Source organism: Sceloporus undulatus, chromosome 5 (genome assembly GCF_019175285.1).
Source record: "Sceloporus undulatus isolate JIND9_A2432 ecotype Alabama chromosome 5, SceUnd_v1.1, whole genome shotgun sequence".
Taxonomy (NCBI): domain Eukaryota; kingdom Metazoa; phylum Chordata; class Lepidosauria; order Squamata; family Phrynosomatidae; genus Sceloporus; species Sceloporus undulatus.
Window position 1 is genome coordinate 107,198,579 of NC_056526.1, and position 11,893 is coordinate 107,210,471.

Here is an 11,893-nt window from a genome sequence, read left to right on the forward strand (position 1 = left end):
CCTGGTAACCGTTCAGACTTCACTAGGATGTCTGGCACCATGGTTTGTGATCGAGTGCTGTATAACAACATTGGTTTGAAGAGGCGTTTTGGAGGAAAATACTTTAAAATCAAATGTCAGCCCAGGAGATCTGAAACTTGATTTGTTTTGGGAGAGGTTGTCTGGAGGTTTGGAGTAAGATGTAATTTAGATTTTAGATTATACAAAATTCTAAACAAGCTCTAAAATGATAGAGTTTTAAATATATTTTAAATTCTAATTGCAGTTTTTTAAACTTATTTTTTTAAAACTTTGTATCAACATTTTAATTCTTGCATTGTTTTTAACTAGTACTGTTCTAAATTTTTGTTAGCCAACTTGAGTCCCAATATTGGGAGAAAGGCAGGAAATAATAATAATAATAATAATAATAATAACAACAGCAACAACAATAATAATTTTATTAAGCCTCCTTCTTGTCTTGAGCTTTAGCTGGTTCCTGAAAATATGCCCTTTGACCTTTATTTAGATGTTGTTTTGCCCCTTATGATGCTAATGTGTTTTTATATCCTTGTTTTCTGCCAGTGGCATTTCCCATTCGGTAACGTCAGATATGCAAATCATAGAACAAGAAACACCTACAACTGTAAAGCCACGGAAGAAGTACAATGATGATGACGACTCATATTTTTCTTCCCCTGGCTCAAGGTGATATTTCTTTGAGGGTGGCATAGAACAAAGTGTATTAAAGGATTATAGGTTACATATAAAGTCATGATTAAATATTAACATTGAGTATTGCTGGTTTAAAATCTTCAATTTTGACATCATCGTGAAACCAAAAAAACCTGCAAGTAGAGTTGTACTTGCATATGGAGCCTTGATCTCTACAGTATGTTGCATTTTCTGAAAATCTGCTTCATAGAGTTACACTTGGTGCTTTTGAGGATCACATTATGGTGGCTTCAGTGGAGAAAGGTTGATATCAGTGGTTTTTTTAAAATAGTATTTATGTATTCCACTTTTACATTAGGATTTCATTAGTCTTTAATTCAAAAGACTGTTGGGGACTGCTCCTGAATCTAAATTTAGAAATGTTGCAGCCTCACAAATAGCACTCAGATTATTTATTGCACATTATCTACATTAAATTCTGAACCTCCTTTCATTCATTAATCCAGACTCATAAATAGCCTTGTTAATAATCTTTCAGCCTAAAAAGATAATAAAGGATTGCTGTCTTTAAGACAAACTGAAAAAAAGAAGTTTGTAGTGTAAGCTTTTGTACACTTAATCTGCCTCATGGAATAAAGACTCTATGGACAGATATTGTAATTCTAAAGTTGTTACCATATTATGGACATTTATTATGAGCTTTCTAGAATTTTTCTGCTACTATTCTTCCTTGCTTGTATTGTTTAGGCAGGTAATACTGTGAAATAGGAGGTGGTGCAGAGAAAGAAATCATGTACTCTATTTATTTAGCCAATAGATGAGAAAACGTAGTATTCTGCAGTAGCATTACTGAGGGGTGTGTGGATCGCACCGAGTGACACCCTAGAAGCGAGGTGACACCCGCCCGGCCCCCGGCCCCCTGTGGCTTTGTTGGGCTTCTGCAGCCCTCCCCAGAGCCCCGTGGCTGCTCCCCGACTTTTTCCTGGGGCATGAGGGACTTCTTCAGCCCTTCCTGGAGCCCTGTGGCTCATCCTCAGCCTTTCCTCAGGGCATGCGGGGCTTCCGCAGCCCTTCCCAGGGCCCTGGGACTGCTTCCTGGAGCACACATGGCATTTCTGGCTACACACTTGCACTTCCACATGCACCAGAAGTGCTCCAGGAGGTTGCATGCTGGAAGTTCCGCCCCATAAGTCTCACCACCTTGTGAGTGACTGCACCAGGTGACACACACCCTAAGGATGCCACTGGTACTTTGTGGTAAATGTAATTCCATTCTATAGAAGTAGATCCAAGGGTTACAAGACTATCTGGTTTGTCAGCCATCTGTGCTCTTGCACACAAAACTTAAGGGATCCTCTAGAACTGCAGTCTTTTAATGTTTTCTTTCACCACACAGATATTTTGATTCACCTGAGTTGAGAAGCAGCACTTTTTCTAAATGGGATGACAATTCTGATGCCTTCTGGCGGCAAGAGAGCTTGAGCAAAGACATGGAAACGATACTGTCTCCAAAACCTGCAAGCTATTCAGATAGGTACCTAAAGAAAACTTATCTGCAAAACACTAAACATTATTTGTATGACTGATAACAGCTTAAAAATGTATTATTTTGTGAATTTAAGCCAGGGGTAGGCAACCTGTGGCCCGCGGGCCGGATGCGGCCCGGCAAGGCCTTGGGACTGGCCCCAGCCCAGTCCTGCCGCCGATTGCCGCCGGAGCCTTTGGCCTTTCGCGTGAGGGTGTGGGGCCTTTGGTCTATCAGGAGGAGGCGGGCAAGGGGGGCAAGCGGCGGGCAAGGGGGGCAATTGTCTATAGAAGCCTCAGAAATATGCATTTATATTAACATTTTTTTAAAAATCAGCAAAATTTTTTGCGTGTCCTCTATTTTTTTAAAAAAGTATCCTCCATTTGAAAATTTTGTCCTGCATTTGTCCAGGTTTATTTATTTACTTAATTGTTTAAAAAATTATTTAATTACTTATTTTTTAGCTTCGGTCCCCCCAGTTGTCTGAGGGACAGCAACCCGGCTCAAAAAGGTTGCCTACCCCTGATTTAAGCCAATAGCATTCAGTAATCACTTCTGCAAAACCAGTGTACTGTACTTAACTTGTGTGGTTGTATCTACATCTGAGTGAAACATTGTGAGAGTAGGAAAATGTTGATGACTTAGTATTCTAGCTGCATTCATTCCTCTCTGCTTCTGAATTGGCTGGGTTATGATCTTTCTAGAGATATTATAAAATAGCATTTATTACTATTTTCCTTTTTGGATCCTTCTGCAATGGAATGAGTGCACAAGGAATTCACTAACAAAGCAGATGGCTGGGTGGAAGATCCTAGAATTATTTTAATGAAGAAATGCCAAGGATCTTCTTATGGAATGAAAATTCCAGAGTCATGGAGATAGTGATTTTAAAAGTGCCATGTTGTTTAGTTTTACAAATAAGATAGTGAAATTATAAATAATAGTTCTTGCTCACCATTCTAGAAATCAGAAGTTTTTAGATACAAATTTTGTATAAATAATAGGGTTTTCTTCACATCTACCAGTACTCACATATGTTCAAAAAATGTTGATCAAGCATTTAATTCCCTTCATATTTGTGGATGAAAGCAGGAACATTGGGGAATGCTAAGTATTAAGCTCCTTAAAATGTCATAGGAAAAAGTGGTACAAAGGAAAATGGTTAACCTCTACTCTTGATAACAATACATTTTTAATGAATTCTCAGTTCAATAAAACCATAGTGACATAGCTAGGCAGAATTTGTGGCCTCTTGGAAAAAATGACAGTATTTTAATGTGTGTATCTACCATACAATCCTATCAATTATAACAAACTAGCTGGTGCAGTAGAGCAGGGATGGGTAAAATGTGGGCTGGAGGTTGCATGTTACCCTCCAGGGCGATTTTGTGGCCTCCAATTTTTGTAGTAAAAAATTGGCCCCAAATATGGGCTTGGGACATTTTAGCTGTGTTTTCAAGGCCCACTGGGCCATTTTCAGTCCAGGAGAGTTCTTTTTCGAAACAGGAAGGAGTGCCTTCTACTCACTTACAGTTGTTAAAGGCCCCTCCTGGACCTAAAATGGCTGGGCCGGGCGGGGGGCTAAAAACATGGTGAAACTGTTCCCTTCACCCCTACAGGCTATTTGGGGACAGTTGGTTTGTTTGTTTGGTGACATAGCTTAGCTGATTTTCAAACAGGTGGTGAACTTGTGTCTCTTCAGACGTTGCTGGACTAAAACTCCCATTACCGTATATTTGGCTTTCGCCCTTGCTGGCTGGAGCCCAGCAGTAACTAGTGGCATCCTAATTTGGAAAAGTGCTCAAATCTTCGTGGTGCTGCAGCAGAAAGACATTTACTATTACTCTGTGTGTATGTTTCTAGTTTTTGACAAAAGTGTGCCCTTATAGTTATAATTTAGCACCCATTCCATTCACAAGAGGAATGAAGGTGGTTGATCAAGCATACAGTGGAATTAGTGTATACATTTTCTTTTAAAAGAACTTTCCAGCCTAGCTTCGAAGGGCTTTAAATAAGCACAGTGGGAAAGTGGTAGCAATGCAATGAAGATGACTTAAAAAGGTTTGGTAAAAGTTCTTTTAAATTTCATATAAATTTAAATTTTAAATTTCATATTGACTTAAGTAGGTGCAAATATGTTTCTGTATGCACATTTCCTTTTGAGTGAATGTTGAGCTGAGTGAATGTTTCTTGTTAAGCTGAAATATAAGGTGCATCTCCTAGATCAATGGAATATATATCAAGCTTAAATGAAATATATTAAGGGTCTTTTAAAAGAAAAAGAACACTGTTCAGCTAAACTGGATTGTCTCAGATGTAATCGTGTGAAACAATTATTCTTAGGCCTTCCTCTCGTCGGAAAGCTGATTATGAACATTCATCAAATACAGATGAGGCACAAAAGAAATTTGGCAATGTTAAAGCTATTTCATCCGATATGTACTTTGGAAAGCAAGACCATGCTGAAGTAAGTTTTTAAAAAGCAACAGCAAAAAACAGGCCTATGGCTTTCTGCAATTTATAATGAATTTAGGGGGCCATTTTGTCTTTGTGGTGAAAACAGAGGACAGTTTGCTGGTGGCAGTGGTTGTGGTGATAGCCTGATTAAGAGGCCACTGTTTGAGATAGTTTTCAGTCTGGGACCTAGGTTAGAAAAAATGACTTCTTTGAATTCCATCTTGATAATACTGGATTTTTCCCCCTCAAGCAAATTGTCCTTCATATGATTTCTTTATGTATGGGGTGAATAGCCAATGTGCTTGCTCTTTTCAGCAGCCTATGGCCTCAAGTGATTAAATTATCTACATGGAACAATATGGTATTCATGAAATATATTTTGAGGGTGTGATGAGTTTTTAAATATTCAAAACAAGATGGTGATTTGACAATTGGGATTAATGTGCCATTTCACATGGAGCCATTAAGCACTAGTGGACAGTAATGGGAAGAGAAACTGGTTTTACGTTGATAGTTTCATTACAACTGTGGAAATCATGTCACCTAAATCTGACATTCAAGTAAATACATTATTATTAAAAGTCTCTACATTCTTTCATAGTACGAAGCCAGAATTCGTTTAGAGAGGCTTTCTGGAAACTCTGCTATAAGTTCAGCTGATTTGTTTGAAGATCAGAAGAAATTGCCATCAGGTATAGAAACAAAATTGAAATGAGCATTTAGATGTTCTGAATTGTGTAAAATACTTTTAAATAGGCAATTGTTTTGGAGTTTATATCAGCTGCTTAAAAGAGAAATTCTCCTGTATTGTAATACTTCCAATTTTAGTATATGTACTGCCGAAGCGAGCACAGCTGTATTGTAATACTTGCCTACACTTGTATAGTGATTCTTTTTGATCCCAGTGATTAATAACACATGATTGTAATACGGCAAAGGGTTTAGTTCTCACTCTCAGTATCTGTAACAGCAAGTTTGCAACTGTCTATTCTGATACATGAGTAGTTTAGTACTGGAGAGCCATTACTGATTACACAATTCTCATTAGGTATCAAATTGTTTTCAGGGTAGGAACTGTTTTATTTAAAAATATTTTTAAAATTTGTTTTAAAATATTTTTATTAAATACACAAATCTGGATGCATAAAGCAAAAAACAATAAACACACAAAATAGCATAACCCCTGACAAAGAATACAAATACAGACACAAAATAATAACCATATATATGACTTCCCCGGCTGTAAACTTTCAACCCAGACAATAACCCCTTCAAAACAAACCTTGCCAAGAAACCCCATGATGGGTTCATATTAGAGTCTTCACAAGTCAGAAATGATTTTGAGTGTGCACATGCATGCGTGCACACACACACAAATAAGAATCATTTCCATGATACATAAAAAATCTGACGAACATTGTCAAAATGATTGAATCTTTCAAGACGTCAGAATATTGACATCAAAAAGTGGAAAAGATTTGACTGTCTTTGTACCTTACAAAAGTTGTGCATCTCCAAAACAGCTAGGCTTACCAAGAACTGCAGGGGAGTGGCAACGCCCCAACCCTTTCTGGGCACTCATAATTCCATCATAAGGGACAATCTGTTCAGAAAGGTTTGGCATGATTTCAAACTACTCTATCTGCTTGATGTTGTTGGGAGTTAACTCTTTTCTGTTCCCTTTCGAAAGAGGTTGAAGGGATGATTAATTACATGTGGGTGAAACTGATTTCCTTTGGTATAGATCAGTTCTTGATTCTTAATATGCCCAGGATTATTGTTTATGTAGGACTGATTCCAAATCATACCATTTAATTTTGCTGAACCATCAAAACTTCAACCATACAGAATTTGCAAACCTCTTTCTTTTAGTTAGTCTCAAAAGTGCTACAAGATATTTCTGCATACACACAGAATTAAGTAATGAGTTGTTGTCACTGATACCACACTTCTCCTTTTGGAACTTACTGTAGAAAGGAGCCTGCATAGTAATTTGCAGCCACCAGACAAAAAAACATTAACAGTTTTCCTACAGTGATTTCTGTATTGTAACAAATGAGCCTGTGAAGCCAAGCAAAAGTTCCCCAACTTGGTGTTGGAATGAAAAGTATCACTGATAGTAGGAAGGTCCTTGATACAAGTTTTGAGCTTGATGCCACTTAATGAACGGAAAGACTGAAGCAAGGACCACAGTAACAGAAGTTACCCCGGGTATGTGACACGTATGCCAGTAGTACTGATGGAAAGGGGACTCTTCATGTCACAATTGGTGTCTTCTTTCAGAAGAGAAAAAATTTAAGACTTTGCCAATAGCAAACTCCCCCCCCAAAAAAAAAATAAAAAAAGAGAGAGAGAGAGAGAGAGAGAACAGAACTGGAACCATACAGGAAAAGGGCAAATCTGTCAAAGAATGCATGTGTACTATTTCCAGAATGTCAGAAGAGATGTGATTTTGGACAATTATGAAGATTTCATTGTGCTTAAAGCTATGTGATTGATGCAGCTGACATTTAAAATAGCGAGGACTCTGATGGCTGGGATTGTTTTGGTGGTTGAAGTTCCCCTACAGAAAATAACTTATCTTCCACAAATCAAGCAGCTCTTCAATATTCTAAAGGTTGCAGCAGAAATTATGACAAATCCCTCAAAATAGTTGCAGGTCAGCAAAAGATTGTTGAAATAATTTGAAAATTTCAAAACTAGCACTTCCAGTAAAAGCATACAAAAGCCCTTAGTTTGAAATTTTATTCATTCTATCAGGTATCTTCTACAATAGATGAAACCATGGAAATCTTTCACTTCTTAAATCATTTCTTTCCCAATTACAACATGCCTACTATATATCAGAGATTCTAACAATTTTTATAGTCCTAAATACTGCTGTTATTAAACAACTGAGATTTGAAAATCCTTGCTGATCTACAGTCGGCTCTCCTTATTGAGAGAGTGGTTTCATTCTATCCCCCCACAGATACCAAATAATGTAGGACCTCAAGTCCCATTAGTGTCAGTGGGCAGCGATGTGTGTGTGGCCATGTCGATATGGCTGCGTGCATGCATTGCCACTGACGATAATGGAGCCAATCTATGAATGCAGTACCTATACGGAGGGCTGAGTGTACTGCATATTACCAAGAAATCTATCCAACTCTGTTTGTTTTCACATGTCTTCAGCCTTTTTTCAGAAAGACTCAAAGGGCAAATTAAAACAGGTTCCTGTTTCAGGCTTGCACGTATTCCAACTATGTAGGAGTTTGTTCTCTTCTAACTTGTACATTCTAAACCTCTGTTTTAAGTAAGTTATTGCAACATATGCTGAAATTTAGGAAATTTCAGGGAACACATATATCTTTTCTATCTCACCAACATATATTTTCCTCCTCTTCTTAGGTGGTTACAATATTTCAAATGTCTTGCCCAATGCTCCTGATATGGCTCAGTTTAAGCAAGGAGTGAAATCAGTTGCTGGAAGGCTTTCAGTCTTGGCAAATGGAGTCATGACTTCTATACAGGTTAGTAAACCTACAGAAATGGCACTGACTTACTCTTCTAAGGACTTTAAACATTTTGGGTTTGGGGACGAAGTAGATGGCTCATCATGAGTGGCCAGAGGCTGCATCGGCCATGATCACACCGGGGTCGCCACAGCCCCAGGCCTGCTGCCACTAGGAGGCAGATTCCATCAACTTCTCTTTGATCCTGTCTAAAGGACCGGCTCGCGGCTTTGGAGTGGATTCCAGCCGCTTTGGCGGGGTGTCATCCAAATGCCACACCCCCAAAGCAGCCAGAAGTCACTTCTTTTGGCCTGTGCGTTTTAGGCCTTAGTTGAGTTTTCCACAGAGAACAGGCTCAAAACATTCTCCATACATGATTGATCAGTCTGAAACTGAACTGTGATCCTTACTCAGAATTCAAAGATTTACAACTGTTGGTTGAGAGAGCTGAGTTGATAAATTGAACTTTAAAAATTACTTCCTTTCTTCCAAAATGGGATTCAATTTGAGATACATAAACCTGGTCATATTCTTAAGGCTAGGTTTTTACTCTTTAAAGTAAATCATCCACTTTGATACTAGTTATATGTTAGGTTAATTATGATTAGTAATACAGTTTAACACCTGTAAAAATGATGGATTTTTGACCGAAGGGAAAGCAGTGTTGCATCCAAGTGAATCATAAACCAAGGAACCCCAATGTGTAGGGGTTTAGAATATTTAGAATTTTGAAAAAGTAACCACCAAAATGAGAGGTGTTATAACAATCTTGGGAGGGACACCTCTATCCCTGTATATCTATTTCTTTGGTAGGATAATTGAGCAGGCTATCACCCCACTCCAGCCTTTTCCCAACAAGGCAGCTTCCCCACCCCACCCTGGTGTGAGGGAATGGAGAAAGGGAGAAGAGGAAAATAGCTTCTTAAATCCCCCAGACTGGTGTGATGGGTGCAACTCACAGTGATTGTTTTGGGGATGGCATTAAGGTATAGATTTTAAATTGCTTTAGAATTTCTGACATTTAAAGCAACATAGAGGTTTCTTAATTTGTTTTAAAAAAGTAAATTCTAAAAAATAATAATAAAACTAAATATGATTTCCCCCCTTCCTTATGAGAGATGTAACTCTTTTTTCACTTCTTTCCTCATCAGGATCGGTATGGTTCTTAACCATTTTTATTCAGCTGACTGGATACACTGAAGAGTTTTTTTAAATGTACTTCAGCCGGTGACCATACTCTTGATTTTACGTGAAGGTTGCCTTAAGGCTGTAGAATATTTTATTCCAGTTGATTTGGCACCTGTATGTTTTACCACATGTTTTTTTCTGCATCCTAGTGTCTCTCATTTAATGTAGTCATTTGTTATCACTTCTGCTTTTATTCTGTTACTTCAGCATCTCCTGCTGTTTGCGTCTACCATTATTGTGCTATGAATGGTGTCCTGTGATTGATATGACCTGCCTGACTCTCAGGCCAGATTAAAAAAAAATGCTGTTTTCTCTTACACGAAATGGCTGTAGACTAGCTTTGAATCCCTTTCATAAGCTTTAGTTGTCACTTGCAGAAAAAGTGGCCAGCTGTTACTTCAAAGTGGAGCTTGTCCATATTTTACTCTTTCATTACCCCCCTCAACACAGGGTGAGTGGCTTTCAATCTTGTCTTATTTACCTACTACAGCTTTTGTGGGAAAAGGCCTCTTTCGGGCTCAATACTGGTCTGCTCACCTCAGAATTGGCCCAAAATGCCCACTACTATTCCAAAGAAGCTTCTGGGGCTGATGAGACAATTTTTGCTCCAAAACTGGGGGACAGGGTTTAGTGTACTATACAGCCTTAGGGACCTATATGCAGTCATACTTTGCCCCACCATAGAAAGCGTGTTTTGGGTACAGCAGTGCTTCAAGTCATCATATGTGGAGTTCTCCTGTAATAATGTTTAATCCATTTGGGGTGCTTCCTATACTAAGAGGTTTTCCCAACTTGAGCATTATTTACTTGGGCTAGTGCTCCTACTCTTGCTGCACATAACTGAGAAGCAATTGGGGTGGAGGACATTTCAGTAGGTTCAGAAAATGGGCATGGTCCAACACAGAGTTACACATCTGTTGATTCCAGTAGGTGAAAATGTGTTTAATTGTGAGTTAGCCTGTATCCATGATGTATGGATAGTTGAAGGAAATACTGAAATGAAAGTTAAGCACTATATTGTTTAGTATGAAAATGAAATAGTCTTTATAGCAATGCTTAGATGAGAGCAGTGATCTTTCATGTAATTTTTCCTGGAACAGGCACAACTAATTTGTCTTAAAGATCTCATTTTTGTGTTTGACATCTATTTATTCATAACATTGAAGATTTCTTTTGAACTGCAATTAGATGCTTTAAATGCCTTTAAGCAATCAATAGGGTGTATAATATGAGATATATAAATATGGGAGGAAAGGAAAAAATATGGCTAATACAGGGCCAAACAAGAATAATCTAATAGAATGTTTGAATGTTATAAGAATTATAACACCATTTTGTCGATTTAAAAAGAAAATACTGAATATGTACATTAAAAAAAATGATATAGCCTGGCTGTGTTTTAGACAGCCTAGAACTGTAATTGTTCAGAATAAACTACGTCTAAACTGTTGTTTGAAAGATTGCCAGAAGAACTTCATTCCATCAGTTCTATGTTTCTGGAAGAGCTGCCATTTCAACTCAGTAACATTTGAAATAAATTCTAACTTCACATGCCAAATTAGCTCTGAGATTTTTTTATTGGTATATTGATGTTATTAACACATTTAGAGGAGGGTTTGTACTTTGCAGACAAAGAGACTCTGTCCAGTTGGTAGCAAACAGAGAGGAGACAAGCTCCACGTGCTCTAACATGGTCAACTGTTTGTTCAGTGTTTAAAAAGCCCAACGCATTTTGGCCAAACTAGGCCTTCTTTCTTTTGGCTGAAACGCGTTTGGCTTTTTATACACTGAATAAACAGTTGGCCATCTTAGAGCATGTGGAGCTTGTCTCCTTTCTGTTTGCTGCTGAGCTGTGTGCTTTCAGGTCCTTACCTATTCTGTCCACTTGGTGCCATAGCTTATGCCCATTCATTCATGACCTTTGGTATGAGTCTAGTGAAAAAGAGGGCTTTAAAACAACAACAGATAATTCACCTCTTCCTAGACTTTCCTCTGTGGATATTTGGTGATCTTGGACAACATGAGATGGGGCATAGGGATCCACTGTGATAGAAGAGAATGGTCCCAAATAAGTCCTGTATCTTAAAATAACTTAAAATTAAATTCACAGGAGGAAATTCCACCCCCGTGTTGTATTGTGGGAGGCCTCCTGGACCTTCCTGAGAAAAGAGACAAGCCCTGCTCATGTTTTACATGAACACACCTGGGGTAAATCTGGGGATGAGGTGAAGATCATGGACATAAACGCTTTTAGGAAGTTAAGCCCTGGACTTAACAAGGGCTCTATAAATATGTGGGCAGTTTTGAATTTGGGAAGAAAGCAGTGATTCTGAAATTTTGGATTCAGCTGGCAAGAAGCAATCATCCAAGACTTCATTGTTGCTTTTGAGCAACTGCCATTCTAGGTCTCCCCTATGCTGTACAAGTGTAAATAAAAATATATATTACAAAACACAACAAATCTCCAATACTTGATCTTTACAAGAAAACATGGTCTGTAAAAGGCTCCTGTAATTGCTCTGTGGGAAGCCAGGAATGTTAAACAATATTGATGGTCTGTCTGACAGGCTGTGGA

The 11,893-nt window shown here is 38.3% G+C and overlaps 1 protein-coding gene across 6 annotated transcripts in view; it reads left to right on the plus strand.

The window, feature by feature from the left end:
* The window catches only part of ARFGAP3 (ADP ribosylation factor GTPase activating protein 3), a 38,850-nt gene extending 27,974 nt beyond the window's left edge, over positions 1–10,876 (plus strand). For all 6 annotated transcript variants that reach the window (XM_042467644.1, XM_042467646.1, XM_042467645.1 and 3 more), the window contains 6 exons: positions 565–687; positions 2,051–2,188; positions 4,523–4,646; positions 5,238–5,328; positions 8,027–8,148; positions 9,282–10,876. In XM_042467644.1, the coding sequence (XP_042323578.1) occupies positions 565–687; positions 2,051–2,188; positions 4,523–4,646; positions 5,238–5,328; positions 8,027–8,148; positions 9,282–9,299 (616 nt within the window). In that variant the 3' untranslated portion in view covers positions 9,300–10,876. The remainder of the gene's footprint in view (positions 1–564; positions 688–2,050; positions 2,189–4,522; positions 4,647–5,237; positions 5,329–8,026; positions 8,149–9,281) is intronic.
* Positions 10,877–11,893: the final 1,017 nt, after the last annotated feature.